Here is a 19,501-nt window from a genome sequence, read left to right as displayed (position 1 = left end):
GTCTTTATTCAGATTTAGTTACGAAAGGATAAATAAACAAGTCATAATAAAAGTTAGAATTTTATTCTTAATCGTTATATTACATTCATTCTGTACATTTATCACAGCACTTTTCCTATGCAAGTCGTTTTGACTCGAACATACACACCTCTTACTTTAATGTTATACTAATTTCATACCTACTACCTACCTACTTATTAAAAAAATATTTTCATTTTCTCATCACTCAAACATACACAGATTTTAAATGTATTTTTTAAGCAAATGACCATATTGATTTCTGACACTTTTAAGCGAATATAAGACTTTTACGGATTTTATCGCGGCTATATTAAAATATATTATTTAATCCCGACATTTCGGACTATTACAGCATCCATGGTCACGGGCAGACTAATTAATATAACCTCGATTAAAATCCGTAAAATTAGTTTTATTCAAATGAACATGTTTAAACTATGGCATTATAAACATTTTTAGCGACATTATAAGTACGTTCGTTCGGTACATTATACAACAAGTCAAGTATGTGCATCAATTTGGTCCCAAAGGCTTAATCGGTATAACTACTCATGAAAAAATCTTTAGTACCTACACACAAACTTTAGTCTTAGGTTTAAACAGTTAATTGAACGTGGTGCGTAATTCGAACCTAAGACTAAATCGAGAACTTTTACTAATTTACTTTATAAGTATATTTTTGTTTATAAATAACTTTTTCAAACATACATCAAGCCCTTTTGATACTAATTTAACGTAGAAATTATAAAAATAACGTACATACAAGTAACGGCCGGTTCACACATGTCTCCGTTTTACTGTCCCGTTTTATCGTGTACGTTTTTTTTTCGTCGATGGCGTATGTAGTTGTATACAGAATACTGTGCCATGTGTGAAGTCACTCATACAACTACATATCTACCATCGACGAAAAAAAAACGTACACGATAAAACGGAACAGTAAAACGGAGACATGTGTGAACCGGCCGTAAACCGAGCACAAAATTAGAATCGAATTAAATTAAGCCTTGTAATAGCTGCAATAAAGCTCATATTACAAAGATACCAAATTAGACCGGAAAATATGAAGCTAATCATAGCCTTTGGGAATAGCAATTAGCCTTAATAAATTATTATGATCTGTAGTTACAGTCCATTTCTACAGAATATCGAAATATCATGTTATATGCATGTTATTTACGCCAATTTATTAATGTTATATTTACAAATATATATATAAAAAAAACACACACACAAAAAATGTGTTAACATTTTTCGTAGAACTCATCAAAATATATGCATATTTAGTTACAAATGTTAAAGTGTATTATTTGACAAATAGTGAGTTCTTTAATATTATTTACAAGAAGATTTCTCTTTTTTGCTGAATCAATGCATTCATACTATAAAACTATATTAACTAAAAATCTTATAAAATATACATAACGTAAATATGCCTTAAAAAACTTAAATAACGGTGTGCGTATTAATTCGATTTTATCTTAGCTTAACTAATTACAAATTTTGTACAACCAAAATTAAAAACAAAATTTTACAGCAGTACTTTCAAATCCATGTGGAAAACCTTTTCATCCAGTTTCAAAGAAGCTAACCGTCGATTGATTGCAATATACTAGCTATCTGTAGATTTGCTTAATCAAGATAGAATTTCGACATCAGTCCCATACAAGGCACGTCATAACCTTCTCTTGTAAGCAAATCAACGGATAGAGTCATTGCAATCCAGTTATTTCACCTAAATGCTAACTTTTTTTGTTCATTTCAATTTTTTCAATTTCAGCTGGCGATGGGATGAACTGGAGAGGATCATTCTTCTTGGCTTCGGCCTCCTTTGCGTCTTTCTTCTCTTCCGCTTCTAGAGCCTTCTTTCTTGTACTCTTCACACTTGCTCTGTGCTGGGCGTAGAAGAACCTAGAAGATGACAAAAAGATATTAGTGGATGGGACGAAATTGAGGTGGTAATATTTCACTGTGAATGCTGCCTTTGGACCTAGACATCAAGTCCTTGTAAAGAAGGTGATTGTAATATTCAAGCGTGGTTTTTTTTTAATTTTTATACTTCAATGTAGATTTTAAGGGCCAATGATCTACATCCAATATTCCATGACTGTTAATTCCGACAGAATATCCTACTTTGTCTCTAGAACACGATGATCTCCAAAAGAAACATAGGTGGGTAGTGAACAAGACTCTTATACTCCGTTCTATTCAACTCACAGTGGTAGACGTTCTTTGAGTAACTTCCAAAACTACTTACATCAATATAATAGACGGTGGTATAGCAATAGCAGCACTGGTAAGGAACACAGCTCCAGGTAACACGTGTAACGTCTTCATATACATCCAGGAGTAGAAGGGGTGGAACACCAGAGCTGCCACCGTCTCAGTCAGGGAGAACATCGAGTTCACCTTAGCTGGAAGTGGTAATTGGAGGTCATAACGAGTAGTATCTATTCCGATGTTTAGGGTAGAAGTTGTACTTGTCAATGTGTCAATGTGTTATGATTTATAATACGCGTAAATATGTATATTGTGGCAGATAATACAATAGTTACCATACTTCTTAAAACCATTGAAATACTAAATGCTATATGACACAATTATCTTGATTTCGGTTGTTAGTTTGTCAACATATAAATTAGCAGTTTTTATTAGACGGTTATTTATTTTATAATGTGCTCAAAGTAGCTCCGAACAACATTTGCAGTGGACAACTTCTTAAACAAATCTTCCTTGTCTTTCTCTTTTATTTATAACTTTATTTCAGACATCTAAGGCCCATAGAACATACAACTACACTTATATCCTGTGTGTCAATTAATGAGTTACCACAATACAAAAAAAATCTTCTCCAACCAACCTGTCTCCTGTTTCTCCACCAGCTTCGAAATGATGGATCGCAGTGACGTAAAAGTGGTAGCATTCAGCAGCTCAGCAACGGGCACTGCAATTGTGAACGCAATCAAATTAATAGCCGCCATTGAACCAACCGTTATTCAAATGCACATTATCATAATAAAACTGGAGTATGAAGAGCCGTCAGGGTTTTGTATGGCAATGGTAATTGAAGATCCATTTCAGTTTTGTAATTGCAATTCTGTGTTTTACATGTTCTATGATAGGAAAATATCGAGTGTTGACAGTGTGATAAATGTCGATGAAACGAAACATAAAGTTTAAAGGTGTTACAATTTATTAAGAGAAGGTCTATGGGATAGTCTCATATTGGAAATGCTGGTAGAACTTCGTATTTATTGGTAAAGACAATTTTATAGGTTTATTTAAATTACATGATGCTAAATAAAATCCTAATAACTGTGGGTCCGTCTTAGAGGCTAGCCCTTACAGACAAATAAAGTAAAAACTTGGGATTTAAAGATTTTCATGATCAATCCTGATCAATCGTGAAAATTTGCTATGCAATGTTAAAGACAATTTTATTCTCAAAAAAGCCGGTCAACAAAATGAGATATACTGAATGGTGAAAGACAAGCAAGAAACAAACGTATAATATGCTAGTTAGTTTATCGAACTAAAACACTAAACCAAAGACAAGATGGATGGAACTTAGACTTCTAATAGTTGTGACAAGCTGTGGTTTGCGGCGAGTCTATCGAGTATCGACCACCGCTTGCTTTCACTTGCTTTGATTATTACGTGTGACTTCTTGTCTAAGAGCACTTTCAAACTAGCAGATCAGTTTTGGGCACATTCCGGACAGTCATTTACCGAAGCTATAATGCATATTTTGCGCGGATAAAGAACCGCATTTATAATCTGCTCGTTTGAAAGCTCATATCTTATGCTCAAAAAAACTTATCCCTAACCGAAACTAGGTGTAGGTTTTCCTAAGCTGCCATTCGTGATGACATTGGTCAGCGAGAGAGAATGCAAGTGGGAACCTTAGGCTTCCCTATGGATCTTCAGACTATAGTGAAAGTTTCGAGACACTTACCTAGGTACATTTCGATGTCAGTAGTGACGAAAGCAGTCCATATGGAGCCAACAAACTTGCTGACGACAGACACGAGGCACAGCACGGAGTCGTCAATCTGCATGCGCTTGCTCAGCACTGTTATTGAGAACATTGCACCTGGAAGAAAGAAAGCAGTTGTTATTTTGGTAAATTCAAAGAACAGTAATTACTCCCCACTGATTCTCCATTCTTCAGAAGCTATTTTATAAGACAATGTGTTTAATATATCAGAGTCCTGCTTATACGTATAAATTATAAATATAATACTGTGGATTTAGTAACCCAATTATTGTTGTGATTGTACATAATAAACACGCCTTTTCATCATCGTCAATAACTGTTAAATAATTTGAATAAAAAGTCGCTAATTGCAATTTATACCCAGACATCATATTTTACAAAAGCCAACCTAAGCGATTTTTCACTATAATTCGTTTTGCTCTTGTTATACCAAAAACCTTTGTCATTACCTCTTAATGTAATAAAATTGAGAGGCTTTTTTCAAATCTTTCGACGTTGCACGAAGTTTATAGGATTAACGTTTAAAGTCCTTTTGACAATCAGGGGAAGTTGTCGGCACTCCTGGCTCCTCATTAAAGGGAAAAGGTACCTATAAAATCGTATATCACCTTTTTGAAGGCTTTTAATGACTTTACACTTACCAAATGTGCCAACGTGCTAAGGAAAGTATAATTTATTTATTATTCACATTACGAGGTAGTAGCAAAAAAACTAAGATCTGATCTGACCTTTGTTGTTACTTTAAACAATGACAGAATTTGTTGAGTCTTGTGTGATGTCGCTTTTTTGTGGTTACCTCGAATTATTATTAGACCCACCACAGGGTTTCATAGGTTTTATATCTTAAAGTCAAATCAATTCTTACTTTACAGTAAGTAGCAACACGTAATTTTAACGATAACAAGCCGTTAACTCGCCTATTTGACATAAACGTATAAAAAGATATCTTTTGTAAATTCGCTTAGGTACTTACCGAATGAATGTAGAACGATGGAGTAGCTGAGGTAGACGCTGAACTTCACCATGTCCCAGTTCAGTCGGTTCCTCACGAACAGGTAGAAGACTGTATGCTCCGCTGTAATAGATAAATTTTAGCATTTAATTTTTGTTGTAGTACGAAGGAGATGAGAACTAAATTATGAAGGGAATTCTATAGACTATCTATTCATAACTTCTGTAGATTTTCACAATCTATCTAACCTTATAAACACACTGAGTATATATCAAATTAAAATCTCTGGTCACAAAACTATGGCAACGTAACGCAATGTTGGGAATACGCTTAGAAACTAAGTATATTTTTTTACGCGGATCAATGATTTTAGTAGCTCCATCAAAAAACAGGTTCTTCTCTACTCTTCTTCGACTACCTACCTACACACCTGATAGTTATGTTTATCACACGTCTTAGTTCTGAATTACCACTTACATAAAAATACTATGGGCATAATACTCACATGAAGTAGGTCCAAAAAGTAAGAACACCATGAGCAGAGTGAGGATGACCTTGACCTTCCTGTCGAAAGGTCGCGGCCTGAACGCCACCGACACAGTTTCCACCACATGCGATAGGTCGAAGAATGATACATTTGAGTTACCAGCTCTTTCAATCTGAAAAAAAGTATTTGAATTTAGAATAGGCTGAAGATTGCAATTGTTTTTTTTTTTTTGAATTCAGCAAAATTGCATGGCATCCTATTAGCAATTTCTTTTAAATTTTGTTTGTAAATTGGATACCAATTTTGTTTTAAACAATGGGTCTCTAACACAATTGTTCACCAATTGTTTTTTATTACTTTTTCCGGAGCGGTTATCGCATTGAGCACTACATGTATATATGGCGCCTCGAACAGTGTGACAGATTTATTGCTACAAAATACGTTCATCTGTCTAACAAAGCGCCTGAATCATAATTTTAGCTTTATATTATGAAACACTAAAGAATACAATAGAATCAAAATTGTAATTTACAATAGATAATATAGTTATATATTACAATCACTGAAAATCAAAACCTATTCAACAGCTAACTAAATTAAAAGATTTTCTTTTAGTTATAACTCTTTTACCAGTTCACAAAAAGGTCAAAAATTCCAAACTTTTATCTATATCTACGTTAAGAGGACGAATTGGAATTTTTGGCGCCAAGGATTTCAATTTTTCTCAGTAAATACAAAACGGATCAAAATACAACTTGGTTACCTGAAAGTTCATGATATAAACCTTATTTTGTTAGACGTAGAAACATGATTAGGTAACTTTTATAACAGAGAAAAATATATCAAACATACCTCTTTTTAAAAAGAGATTCACATATTATGGGCATACGGGACCGATTTAAGCCTCTTAACTTTTTTAGTAGTTGAGTATGTACATACTCTTTAAAATTGTAGAAGGAATTTTTATCAAATTATCATTTCTAAATAATAAAATTACAAAACCATTTTGTCGCTTACGACTTTTAGTTATAAGCTAGCGCGCGTATTGTTATCCTCGCCCCGCTCAGACGCTCCGACCCCTTTTGGCGCCTTAGATGCGCGTGCCGGTTATGGAATTATTGTTGACCAATTCCTCGCCTTAAGACATATAATGCATTTACACAACGAATGGACGAAACTCGGCCACTACGTAAAGGAGTTAATACGGACGTGTCTCCTCCCACGAAAGTTTATATCAGTAGCTATAAGTAGTCATAAAGAATAGTCTACATCCTGTTGTTTGACCTTTGACCTTCGACTTCCTTAGACTTGAAATTCTTTACTAATGTAATAAGCAGACGTGTTTTGTTTGTTAGAATGCGTTAATCTAAGGAATTTGTTCACCAATTTGAAACATTATTTCAGTGTTAGTAAGCCCATTTGTCGAGGGTTTAAGATATCATTTTTCAAATTTGATAATTAATTAAATGTACATATTTACATGACCTAAATATAATTATTAACTATTATTGATATATACAACTAAAAACAATTATAAAATGGCATCAAAATAACTCCTCATCGCTGCCCACTGGGAGTGACAAATTCACATTGGACCAATACTTCCTGAGATTAACGCGTTCAAGAAAACAACTCTTAAGCTTTCTAATATTAGTATAGATGTAAGAAAATGCAAATAAATATCATTCTTTTATAGACTACAGTGGATTTCCGTAGGGAAACCTATCTATAAAGTTGTTGCGATTATGGATTGAATTTTGAAATTAGCTCCATTATAAGTTATGAAGTTTTGAAAATATAATAACTATAATTTTCTATATACATAAGTGTTCTCTATCGTTGAATATCTTGCAAACAGAACCTAATTCAAATATTTGTAAGTATCTTTATAAAACTATTATATTATATCGTACAATTGCGTTAAACACATACCTGAGACTTGTATCAAACAAATAATGTTGTAAAACAAAGCGCATTGTATTGTATCAGGTATTGTAAATTATTATATCAGGCTAAATCCCAGTTGTATTTACGTGAGATATTTTCGATATTATAGTTAAGTCTAGTAATTAAACGTCACTAGTATTTTTTTTTATCTTAACTTATGGATGTTGTCTTAAAACCTCTTTTTCAACCGACCTCCTAAAAGAACGACTATCTCAATTCGGATGTTTTTTTCTCTTTGTCAAACTTTAAAAAAAATTGCAAACAAAGGCTCCTATATAGATATTTTTATTGCTTTTTTATTTCAATAATAAACTTATGTGATTTTCAGATTTATAATATCAATGTAACTTTGATGACTATTCATGAATTCGCGTACCTACTATTACTACAACTACAGATTCTCATTTTTATTTATACATTGTACCATTCATATTTGCTTACAATGGTAGGATGGTATTCGCCTTTCCATTGTAAAATTCATCTGTGGAAAATTACTCGCCAGCATCGTCATCAAATCACCCACAAAATCTGTGTAACAATGCTAAGCTTAACACATATTTACAAAAGAAAACAATTGAAAAAAGTGTCTTATTCAAATAGGGTAGCTGGTCAAAACTAACATTAGAAGTATCTTATCTGGCATTAACAATTATCTCTTTAATTTAGGCAAGGAAAACCTAAATAAAAAATATACTAACATCGTAATAGATACCTACCTATTAGTCACTCGCTAAACTAGCAAGATTATAAATGTTAGAAAATACATTTTCTCGTAGGTATTTCACGTAAGTATGTAAAGATGTTCAAATGTACCACGTAAAGTCAAAACTAATATATCGGATTGCCGTGCTCCATGTAATACACTGGTACTCAGCTACATTCTGTTAGACTGGGAGCCGACTCCAACATTGTCGGGAAAAGGCTGGCCAACGGTGATATGTGTAATATGTACACTATTCTACGCAAACTGAGCGGAAATATGTAACCGATAATTTAATGAATTTTAATGCTATTTTCCGCCATAGCTTAATTATAATGGATGGCATTTTTTGTCAAGTCATAATGACAAACAATTTAACTCGTTTAAGCCTATGCACACACTGCAGACTAAAGAGTCGGCCGACTGTTGGCCAGGCGGTTGAGAAATCATCATCATCCTCCAAGCCTTTTTCCCAATCATGTTGGGGTCAGCTTCCAGTCTAACCGGATTCAACTGAGTACCAGTGATTTACAAGAAGAAATCTGAACTCCTCAGCCCTGTTACCCGGGCAACCCGGTACCCCTTGGTTAGACTAGTGTCAGACTTACTGGCTTCTGACTACCCATAACGACTGCCTAGGATGTTCAATGACAGCCGGTTGAGAAAAAATATGTTTATTGAAAATCGTAGATTCAATCAAAGTTTTTAGTCGGTCTGATACCGGAGAATTTGATACCTGGTCGTTTTTACGTGTGTACTTCCATTCATCTTCATACTGATTTATGAGCCCAAACTAACTATCGGCCGACTAAAAGTTTGTAGTGTGCAAAGAACACAAGTACCATTATCCGTAATGTGGGATCGTAAATGTGTCGAATTATCTTATAAAGTGCTGATACGAGTAGATATAAAGAAAAATAATACAATGCCCGATTATCGAGTTGACTCTTGCGCAAAAGTCAATGAAGGAGCCTACTATGTGTATGTCCATAAATACTTTTCACAGGTGCATTGTGCAATTTAAGCCTGGCAGTATAAAACATTGTAAATAATCGATATCTGATAACCTTTATGTGATATCGAAATATGCAATCAACGCCTGAGGACATTCAGCCCTACTACCTACTCATTTGCGGGTTACCAAATATTTTTAACTGGATATGGACAATACTCTCTTTTAAACTATGTTTTATGAGGACTACCTACATTCCGAAGCATCTATAATCGATTTTTTTTCTCTCAAGATCAGCAATCGCGGAGTACTACCACTACCTATATAAACAGTTTTTTTAAGCATAACGATAATGAATTTCTCACTTTTAAGTAGAAATACATCGCAGTATTGAAACCTGTTAAATATGAAATACTTTGGCACAACACTAGGACTATTTGAAGTTTTCCTTTCTCAATGCCCCATAGGTCTTTACATAAAATATTAGGCATAAGACTTCTCCACTCCATATTGTGACTTAGCTGAATAACTATAGAGTTTACATTCAATAGCCAGTGAAAGCAAATTGCTTGATAAATTGGCCACTATTGTGATAGCTGGTACTGTATGTACAATAGCCGTTGGACAGAACATTTACCTATTAAGGTAATCGTTGTACGCACGACGTACGTTGGAAAGAAATTATGTGTTAAGATTTGGACTGACTTGTTGATCTGGCTGTATTCTACGTAGTTAATAGAGTAGGGTTAAGGGTTTTTGAACTTGAAAAATGTATTACGGACTATGCGGTTTTGAAAATTAATATTTTTTGTGGTGGAAATTGTACCACATGCTGTCTGCTGATGCTAAAAATTTTAATTGTTTTATTGTCAAAAAAAAATATTTATTTATTTTTGAAGTTCAAAAGTACGTGTTTATTCACAAAATATTTACATTAATTGAAAAAAAAAAAAACTTAAACACAAAAATAAGATTGCTATCTAAGCTAAATCTAAGCAGGCCGTTGAAAATCAATAAAATAAACTATCGTTTAGTAGTCGAAATCCTATGATTGAGATGATGATTTGAAGAACAAATTCAGACTACTGTTAAACTATGCAAAGTCTCATTAACTAAGATATTACTCGAACAAAAGTAATTACTTATTGCTGTTTATACAACATTCTTGTTTTCAATATTTCCAGCGTTTTCCTAATGAATATTTAAGGATTAACAATACACATTTGTAGGGTGAGATAACAAATTGTAGGCCATAGTATTTAATGTTATAATGAGTAATGTCAAATATTAATGATAATGAGTTCATTATCTAGTAATTGTGTGATTAATTCTACTAATTACTATTATGTTGATTAATAAAGCTGTCAAGTTTTTCTGATACATTTTGTATATTTTGGTTAATAATATTGGTAATTCATTTAGTTGATAGTTATTACTGTGGAAATTAAGTAATTTGATAGTTAAATTGTTATATATTTGTTATTGTTGTCTTTCCCATACTGATATTTTCGGTTTGTATGTTTATGATGGACTAATTAGTTACTTACAATTACGTGTAAGAATTTTAATCAGTCAACGTAAGAACACTTAAGTATCTTCATAATTGAAGATTCGCTTTTAGATTTAAAACATATTATTGTCATACAATACCTAATAAAATTGTTTTCTAAAACATACAAACAAAAAAATACCAGCCAGAATGTATACAGATTCTCTGTCAATAGAAAAATCACTCATTACAACATGATATTAATTCTTCATCCATTTCTCCAAATATTTAAAAAAATAAAATAATATAATATTACTTCGCACAACTGTTGAATCAACCTTACTAATCTTACTATAATGATTATATTATGTTCACCTAAATTATTGACAAAGATAACAGCAGTGTCCATAAAAATAGAGGTTTTGCGTTATCTTATTCAGATTAGCTTAACATTCACACTCTATACATAAACTAATCACTTTAATACCTTGTGATAACAAAACTGACTACTAACACGAAATTATTTCAACAATTAAACAAAGAATTTAATCTTTTAAACTCGGTTTTGCTTTGGTTCTGGTAATTGGGGTTTTTACCCTACTTCTATTACTTATAATGTAGGTACAAATGAAACTTCTCTTTCACTTATACAACGATTTCACACTGGAGGATTTTCAGATCGATGTGCAAAGTAAACAATTTTATTGATAACGACCTGTTCAAACTTGACGTTTAAACTGAGCGACCGATTTTTGCCGCTCAGAATTTGTAGCGCGTATGCGCTCTGTTTTGCTACGCGTAACAAAAATCCACCGCCGTGTGTAAGAAAGATGCTAGCCATGCCTGTACATGAGAATAGGTATACCAAGTATTCCAAATTCAACAAAAGTACGAGACACCTTGGAAAGTGTGTGTCTAAAATCGATATTTTAACAAGAAGGAGTCTTATGTCTACATTATTTTTTCCATAATTAATTCACAGTTTTTTCTCGAAACAAATACCAATATTTCATTAATACGATACATAGATATAATTACTTATCTGTCGCTAGCAACTGCTTGTCTTGAATCTAATGAGGACAATGATTGCAAGATTGCGGAGTCGAAGTCATGATTGATAGCAAACTGCATTTTTCGCAATAGCATTCTTAACTTACGTATCTGTGTTTTTTTCTTTACAGAAAACTAGAGAAAAACATAATGGGCCGGTTTGAATGAGGTCACATTTGCAATAGTTACATAAATTATGTTGCAAAAGTATTAATTCAAACCTAAGAGTCGGATTCTAAAAATTTTAGCTTTAGTTTTTAATTCCAAACTATCAAAATTCTATTTTCAACTTACTGTTTAAATTAGGAGCATTCTGCGCTACGAATAAGTAGGTAATTAGTTTGAAATCCAAAAAGCACCAAATAATACCTAAGTATTGTTTTTTTTACATTTTGGCGCCAATAGCGTTTCCTCGCAACCGTATTTTGTCGCGAAAAAATCTGCGTGGAAAAAACCTGTAAACCTATAGTCCAGCATATAAAACACTTTTGATTTATTCGTATAAAGCTTGTTTCTGTATTTTTTGAAATGGCATTGAATTCTGACGTTTGTGTTGTCAAAACAATAAATGGAATCTTCGTATTGTACTGTTCTCTGTACACTATAAAAACGCATTTGATAGACTATCGAGATAGCTATTGCTAAAATAATCTGTACATTGCGTTATACGAAAGGTTCCAAAATGTCATTAAGCACGGGAATTACATCAGCGTTTAATTTAATATTAATTATGATAATATCGATCGATGAGCTTCTGTGATCGTTTGTTACAAATAAACATTGTGGCGCTAATAATATCTAGATACCTATACATATGTAAGACTATCAATATTATATGCCCATATTATGATTAAAAACAATTTACTGAACGCAGTCAGTGCGTAGTTTTTCGATTTTCCAGCAAATCATACGGAACATCTAATTTTTTTAAATAACTAACTTCCCAATAATTCTATGTATTTCATGTAATGGTAGATATGTAACTTAAGATTTTAGGGCAGAACACTTAATTTACTTAAGACTGAACTGACTGGGTTTATAGACAGTAAGAAGCGGGGACAAATTGTGAAGTTGAGGTAAATACCTATATTCAGATTTTACAGGTTTTACCGACCACCAAAATATTGTTAGTTATCTCTCTAAATTCTGCGATAAGCTTAAAAATATAGCACAATGACTTTGTTATATGCCTAAATATTTTGTGAATATCATACCTACTTGAAGCAGGAGTTTGTAACATGATTATTGTATCAAATACATGATATTTTGTTCATTGCTCTAATCTTAATCCTTTAATGCAATCAAATAATTATTACTACCTACAACTACGGTTTTTATTATCTACTCAGATATTTAAAAAACAACAATAAAATACTCTAGCGACGAAATAATGAGTCAGTGGTCAAAAGGTTATATTTTACCAAAATAATGCAAATTTCAAAACACCTAAGTATGAATGAGAAACTATGTGATGACTGTTGGTACTTTAAACATCATTTATGGATTATTTTCAACAGTCTAACGTTTTTTTGCTTCCAACAAACATAAGAACCTACAAATGGGCACAGTGTTAGTATTGCAAAGTAAAAGTATGAACATAACAAAACTACTCACCGGAGGCAATCCTTTATCCTGAAGCCACTGATCAGGCTCCTTCAAGCAGAAAGTACCATACATAAGTACCAAGATGAACATCACAGTTGTCATCGAGAATATTCCATAATAGCCCATCTTCTGAAGTAGGAACCCACTCATGCCGATCCCGATAGGCAGACCAGCAGTCATGCAGAAGTTCACCAGACCCACTCTAAATGTCCTAGATTCCTCCGAAGTAATGTCACTTATATAACTGAATACACCCAAGAACATAGTCACCCAACTACCAGTAATAGCTGGAAACAACGTCTCTAAGAACACAGTAACTTGCACAGGAATCTCATAGAAGAAATACACGTTGACCAAATTGTTTAAAGACGTTAGAACTTCTCCGTAAATCGGTAGCATTATAATTATCTTCCTTTTCCCAGTCCTGTCGCTCCAAGCGCCCAGAAACATTATTATGATGCATGGTAAAGCCGTTTGGATCACTCCCTTCCAAATGTCTATAGAAGAAATCAATTGTTGAACCTCTTTTTCGTATTCCGAGTAGTTTTTGCTCGTTTTCTTAATAAGTGCGTCGCAAATCTCGTCTCCGAAACCTAAGTTAACACGACAGGCTTTGTCCAAATTAAGATTGCCCATAGCAAATCTTGATATAACACTGGGTATAATCAGGCCCGCTAACAAAGGTTCAACAGTGATATTATCTCTGATGTAGCCCAACTTCTCCCGAAAACTTTTGTCTTTATATAGTTTCTGGATAACATCTTTATTTAGGGGTTTTTCTTCGACGTCCACAGGTTTAACTTTTTCTTCCGCCATTTTCGAAGTAATTCCAATGCACCGTTTATTTGAAGTTATATCACGTCCATTGTTTATAAACAGCGAAACGAACACGACCGTCTGTCACTGTTGCAATGTTTGATTTCACATTATGTCTGATACATTGATAGGCAGAATGGGTGCCTTATTATTTGTCTTACCGATATTATACTATCAATTACCCGTTCATAATGATAAAGTAGAATTCCAATTAGATAAAGTGCTTTGTTGTTAATTATTAAAGGCACTAATTACTTTTGTATTTTTTCAGGTAGGCGTATTATTGGTAGTTAGTCCTCCATTGTTCGGTGAAGCCCGATCAAGTCAACTGCTGAGTCGATACTGGCATCTGTATGGAAAATCAGTGTTAATATAAACGAGGATGTTTTCAGGTTACGTTGAGCTGTGTACACAGGTGAGTTTATTTTTTAACCATGTTGTTTCAGTCAACGGAAGCAAAGGTTTGGTTACACTTTGGACTTTAACTGTTAAACCAATGATTCCAAAGTCCGATACCATGATGATTTGCCAATCCATGCAATAATAAGTTAATCTAGGTATCTATGTTTGTTGTTAGCTGAGGCCCGATTAGAACAAAAAACATTCGAATGACTCTATACCGTAAATTGGAAAATTAAATAACAAAATATTGAAGAATAAACGCGTCGATGGAAACATTATTTTCTTTCAATCCAATTTCCCATAGGAGTCGTAAAGTATAGAGCATTTATCTTCTGTTTTTTAAATTGATTTTACAAAAAAAATGTTTTACCTACCTGTAAGAATACCTATACCCACGTATCTAATTCTTTAAAGTGCTTATTTACTCTACTTATATCTGCACTGAAGAGTTTGTTTATTTCTTTAAAAATAATAAATTAGAAAAACAATATATTTTAAGAAAAATAAAATATGATTCCATCTACAGGATGAAATCACTTTTATTTATTTTATATATTATATTTAATACATCAATAAGCATGATTTTATCTAAACAATTTCTCATCTATTAGCACCACTTTAACTGCATCGTTGGGCTAGTAGACGCTTAGTGCGACTGCCGTGCACAAAGTCTCGAGTCCGATTACCGGGTAGGGCCGAAATTGCTTTGTGGGCTTAAGAAACTTTCATAAAGCAGCAAGGAGTCTGGATGTTGGTGATTGATTCACCCGAGCATCGGAGGACTCGTAAAGCCGGCGGGCGTCTCTGAATTCAGTAGCAGTCGTTTTTACAATTCCATGTCAGAAGCCATCAAGCGGATTTGAGAAAACTCTGACATCAGAACTATTAAGTGATTAATCACGAAAGAAAGCAAGATAAGCTTTAGATGCCAAATGGCACTTAAGTCAGGCGCCTTCTTGTAGGTTGTGTAACGTACTATAGGCGTGATCATTTACTAGAACTACCGAGGTGTTCGGGTTCCTTGTCAAATCAAAACTAACCTGTCAAAGATAACCCTTTATTGTTTGGTGATTTGGTTTTCAAAACATTGGCGGCTTCTAAAGACGGCGTAGGAGAGCGGAGTTAGTAATGTTCCTTGTCGTCCGAACAACGGTTGTTATTCTGCCTGCTTACTACCTGCTGTCTACTTTCTTTTATTCTTTCTACTTTCTAGTTATTTTGTTCTCCAAAAGAGAAAATTGTACTTCTTCGCAGAACTACAATTTTCTCTCTGCAGCAAGAAGAGCAAGTACACAATAGATAATATTATTACGATCATCAACTAAATACGATCTGTCAGTCACGTGTGTTTGTAAAGGATTTCATTGTGTTTAACTGGTGTCTCGATGTTAGGCCTTGAGTTATAATTGGCATGCTAAGAGGAATTACCGACGATTATGTTACAGGACTTTAGATATGTAAATAGGATTTGCGTGAATGTGGAGCTGGATATGAAAAGGAAAGAATAGTCTTGGTTATATTACAGGTAAATACAGGTGTGCACCACATCATGTGAAGCACATCATGTGCTTAATTGTGAATTATTTGTAGTTTGCTCTGTTTCAATATTTGCGGTTTCAATATTCAATATTTGCTCTGTTTCAATTTTTGGTTTTCTACTTAATTTCCTTTACCAAGAACGGATTTTCGCCCATAAACAAAGGACATGGTAGGCAGGCTTAGAATCAAAGGCTGTATAGCACCAATTCCATCAAGCTTTAGTTTTCAGGCCTCTATTTCAAACAATCCCCCTAAGCTTCATTCATAAGAGTCTACAGCTTCCAATTGCTTCGCACATTCACTAGTTTCTCATACTAGCCTAGCTACGGCTTTCATTTGAACAGCAATCATCTGCCTAGACCTTTCCCAACTAAGTTGGGGTCGGCTTCTGATTGGTTGCAGCTAAGTCCAGTAACATGAACAGTCACACGAAGCGACTGCCTATATGAGTTCCTCCACCCATTTACCTGGGACTTCCTGGCTTCTGACTACCAGTAACGACTGCAAGAGATATTTAAATGAAAGCCGAGACCCACAAATTCAAACACGCAGGATGTCAGGATGACATGACAAGATGTCCACCCAAGGACCGACCGCACCAAGTTTTGCTGGACCCTATGATTGATCTAAGCTCATTAATTTGAACAGCAATGACATACGAAATTCGCAATAACAGAATCCACGTGAATGTTGGTGCTAAACATATAATTACTGTACATTTATCTCCACGCGACGGTCACAGAGCTATGAACTGGAAAAATACAGGAAAAGCGCTTCAAGAAAATTGTTTAATGAACGTTTTGTGTCAATTTTTTGACATGTAACGTACAGTCGCCGACTTTAACGGTTGAACTACTTGACACTCATGATGATGGGCGAAAGTAATCGAATGTTAAACACCTCGAGGAAAATGTACTATAAGTCTGAAATCGGAAACCACTTTGAGCAAGCGTGGTTAAAGCTTAATTTATTTATTTATTTAACAGTTTATGTACACACACAGAATACAGAGAAGAAGAAAAATAGAACAGATAGTACAAAGGCACAGCTTATTTCATTAGAAATCTCTTCCAGCTGGCCCGTTATGAGAGAGTTAGAATAGAAAGAGTTGCAGATAGAGTGCGTAGAAAGAAAAGAAGCTATAACTAAAATAAAATAATCACGAACTTAACCTAAATATGTATATACAAAATATATATAATATATGAATACAAATATATAAATACACTAAATACTATAAGCATCTATGATGACAAGGAAAGATAGTGTTCCTTCATCTTACGTTTAAATAATGCTTAAATAATGTTTTAATAACTTAATCTTCTGTGTTAGAGGTTTGTACCCTAATAAAAAGGCTGATGATGATGATAAATTTTCTGTCTCTTCTTTTTAGAATCACACGTCTAGGGAATTTAAAAAATCGTGATATCTCAATCGAATGTTTTAAACTACAAAATGGCGAAAGTGTCAAAGTGATTCAACCTCTAATTTCAATGACTGTACCTACCTACGTCAAACTAAGTGATTATTTGATAGAACTTTAACTAATGGTTGTGTTAATGGGGTGTTTTTGGCAGTTTTATCAAAATTGTAATTTGCATGTGCGAATTTATATTGTTGTTATTCTTTTGTTAGTTTTGTGATAAGTGTTTAGATAACTGCAGTAGTGATTGTTAACTGGTATGTTTTGGTTTTTATAAATGCTACTGGTTTTGGGACTATTTGTTACGTTATTTTTGATTGCTTTTTCATTTATCACTATGTACTAGGGTTCTGCCAGTGGTTGAAGCCGCAGATAAAAGTAGCCTATGTCAATACATAGGCTACTTTTATCTGCTAGGCTGCTTTTAGGTTTATTATTCTGGTATTACTGCAGAATTTCATCAAAATCTAGCGCGTAGAATTAGCGCGAAAGAGCAAAATCTTTCGCGAAAGTATATATATAATATCAGTAGGATATATTTTACCTACTACATTCGAATAACCATTATAATTATAGCGGTTGCTTTACTTACTTAAGGTTTTACTAAACTAATGTCTAGGTTTTCAATTTCATCTCGTTGAATAGTAACTGACGGAATAACGGTGATCGCCTTGAGTCCAATATGTCGGTTGTCTCTTTCAATAGGTCAATCTCAAATGGACTGAACAACATTGAAAATAAGTGTTCTAATGCTTCTACGTATTATAGATAGATAATTATTTTTAAATTGCATTAATTTTATAATCCTACTTCCTACTAATATTATAAAGGTGAAAGTTTGTGAGAATGTATGGATGTATGTTTGTTATTCTTTCACGCAAAAACGGCTGGACAGATTTGTTTGAAATTTGGTATGTAGATAGGTGATACCCTGGATTAACACATAGGCTACTTTTTATCAACACACCACGCGGGCGAAGCCGCAGGCGGAAGATAGTCCTTTATAATGCTTATAAGAGACCATCCACCGTGGTCGATAATCGCCTAGAGGAACGTCTTCATATTTTTTTTACATATACATATACTGTTAAATAAAGTTCTGGCAGCGGATTCACCATCGCCCAGGGAAACTAGAAAAAACGTGCAGTTTTGGAGCAAACAAACACTCTCTTCAGTTTTGTGCTATTAATATGCTTGCCAAATTCTTAATTTCTAGAGAAACACATAACATGGGTGTTACCATGACTTTTACATACCTACCTACATTAACTTCGAAACGGACAGAAAACAGCACTTTTCTACATTCCAACCAAATAATACAAATTTTTGCATACAAAATTGAACTCTAACTTCATAACCATAATACACAATTTCACTAACCTTTTTCAAAGCATCTTATTCACAACCCAGGTGACCACATCATACTATGTACTAAACGGGGAACAAGTACACTCGCGTACAGTACACCAATGAATGGTCATTCCATCCATTCTTATAGCAATTACCTACTTGTAACGTTTGTCGGCTGATCATTTCGGGTTATATGTCATACGTTAGGCTTATTCGGGTACTCTCGTGTTTTTACACGTGACTGTACCGTTGATTTGGTATCATCATCAACAGCGCTTTCTCACTGGAAGATTTTGGTTGCGCGTAGCAAAACCGAGCGGCAAAAATCTGTCACTCGGTTTTAAACGTCGTCTTTGATACCGGTAGTAATCCATTGTTTGCAAGAAATAGCCCCCGTATAAACTGAGCGGTGTCGGAAAGTCTGCCAGTGTGTAAGTGTTGTTAAAAAGTGTTGCGGCATAGGCCTCTTCTCATACACGTATATATGCCTGACCTGTAATCGAACCACATACTTTTCTTTTCTTACCATGTTTTGGGTCCCGTCACTAATTGGGTACCCATGCCGAGATTAATGTTCAGCCACTTCACCGCTTAAACATCCTACTTTAACACAAGCAATATCACCCTGCATCTCTCTAAAAAGGTACCTACCTTTTTATTCAACATTTATTTTAACGTAAATAAGTTTTATTTCAACAAAAACTTACACTTTCACTACACCACAACCACGTTAATCTGTGTCAAATACGATAAACATACTGCGACAACAAC

The 19,501-nt window shown here is 34.0% G+C and overlaps 1 protein-coding gene across 1 annotated transcript; it reads right to left on the bottom strand.

Annotated features, from left to right (window-relative positions):
• Positions 1-47: 47 nt before the first annotated feature.
• Positions 48-18,836, bottom strand: LOC124630368 (proton-coupled folate transporter-like). The gene is made up of 8 exons (XM_047164246.1): positions 18,761-18,836; positions 13,210-14,365; positions 5,476-5,629; positions 4,992-5,093; positions 3,977-4,114; positions 2,882-2,965; positions 2,279-2,435; positions 48-1,932 (listed from the first exon to the last, which is right to left on the bottom strand). The coding sequence occupies exons 2-8, from the start codon at positions 14,014-14,016 to the stop codon at positions 1,764-1,766; spliced, it is 1,611 nt and encodes a 536-aa protein (XP_047020202.1). The 5' UTR covers positions 14,017-14,365; positions 18,761-18,836; the 3' UTR covers positions 48-1,763.
• Between the last annotated feature and the right edge of the window lie 665 nt (positions 18,837-19,501).

This window comes from Helicoverpa zea, chromosome 5, assembly GCF_022581195.2.
Source record: "Helicoverpa zea isolate HzStark_Cry1AcR chromosome 5, ilHelZeax1.1, whole genome shotgun sequence".
Lineage (NCBI taxonomy): Eukaryota > Metazoa > Arthropoda > Insecta > Lepidoptera > Noctuidae > Helicoverpa > Helicoverpa zea.
Note: the sequence above shows the minus strand (reverse complement) of the source record. Positions and strands in the feature narration are given on the sequence as shown.

Coding starts and splice junctions, on each gene's coding strand:
- LOC124630368 (XM_047164246.1), bottom strand. CDS start 14,016: ATGGCGGAAGAAAAAGTTAAACCTGTGGACGTCGAAGAAAAACCCCTA. Junction 5,630..13,209: donor AGGATAAAGGATTGCCTCCG/GTGAGTAGTTTT, acceptor ACTTTTTTTCAG/ATTGAAAGAGCTGGTAACTC. Junction 5,094..5,475: donor ACTTTTTGGACCTACTTCAT/GTGAGTATTATG, acceptor TATCTATTACAG/CGGAGCATACAGTCTTCTAC.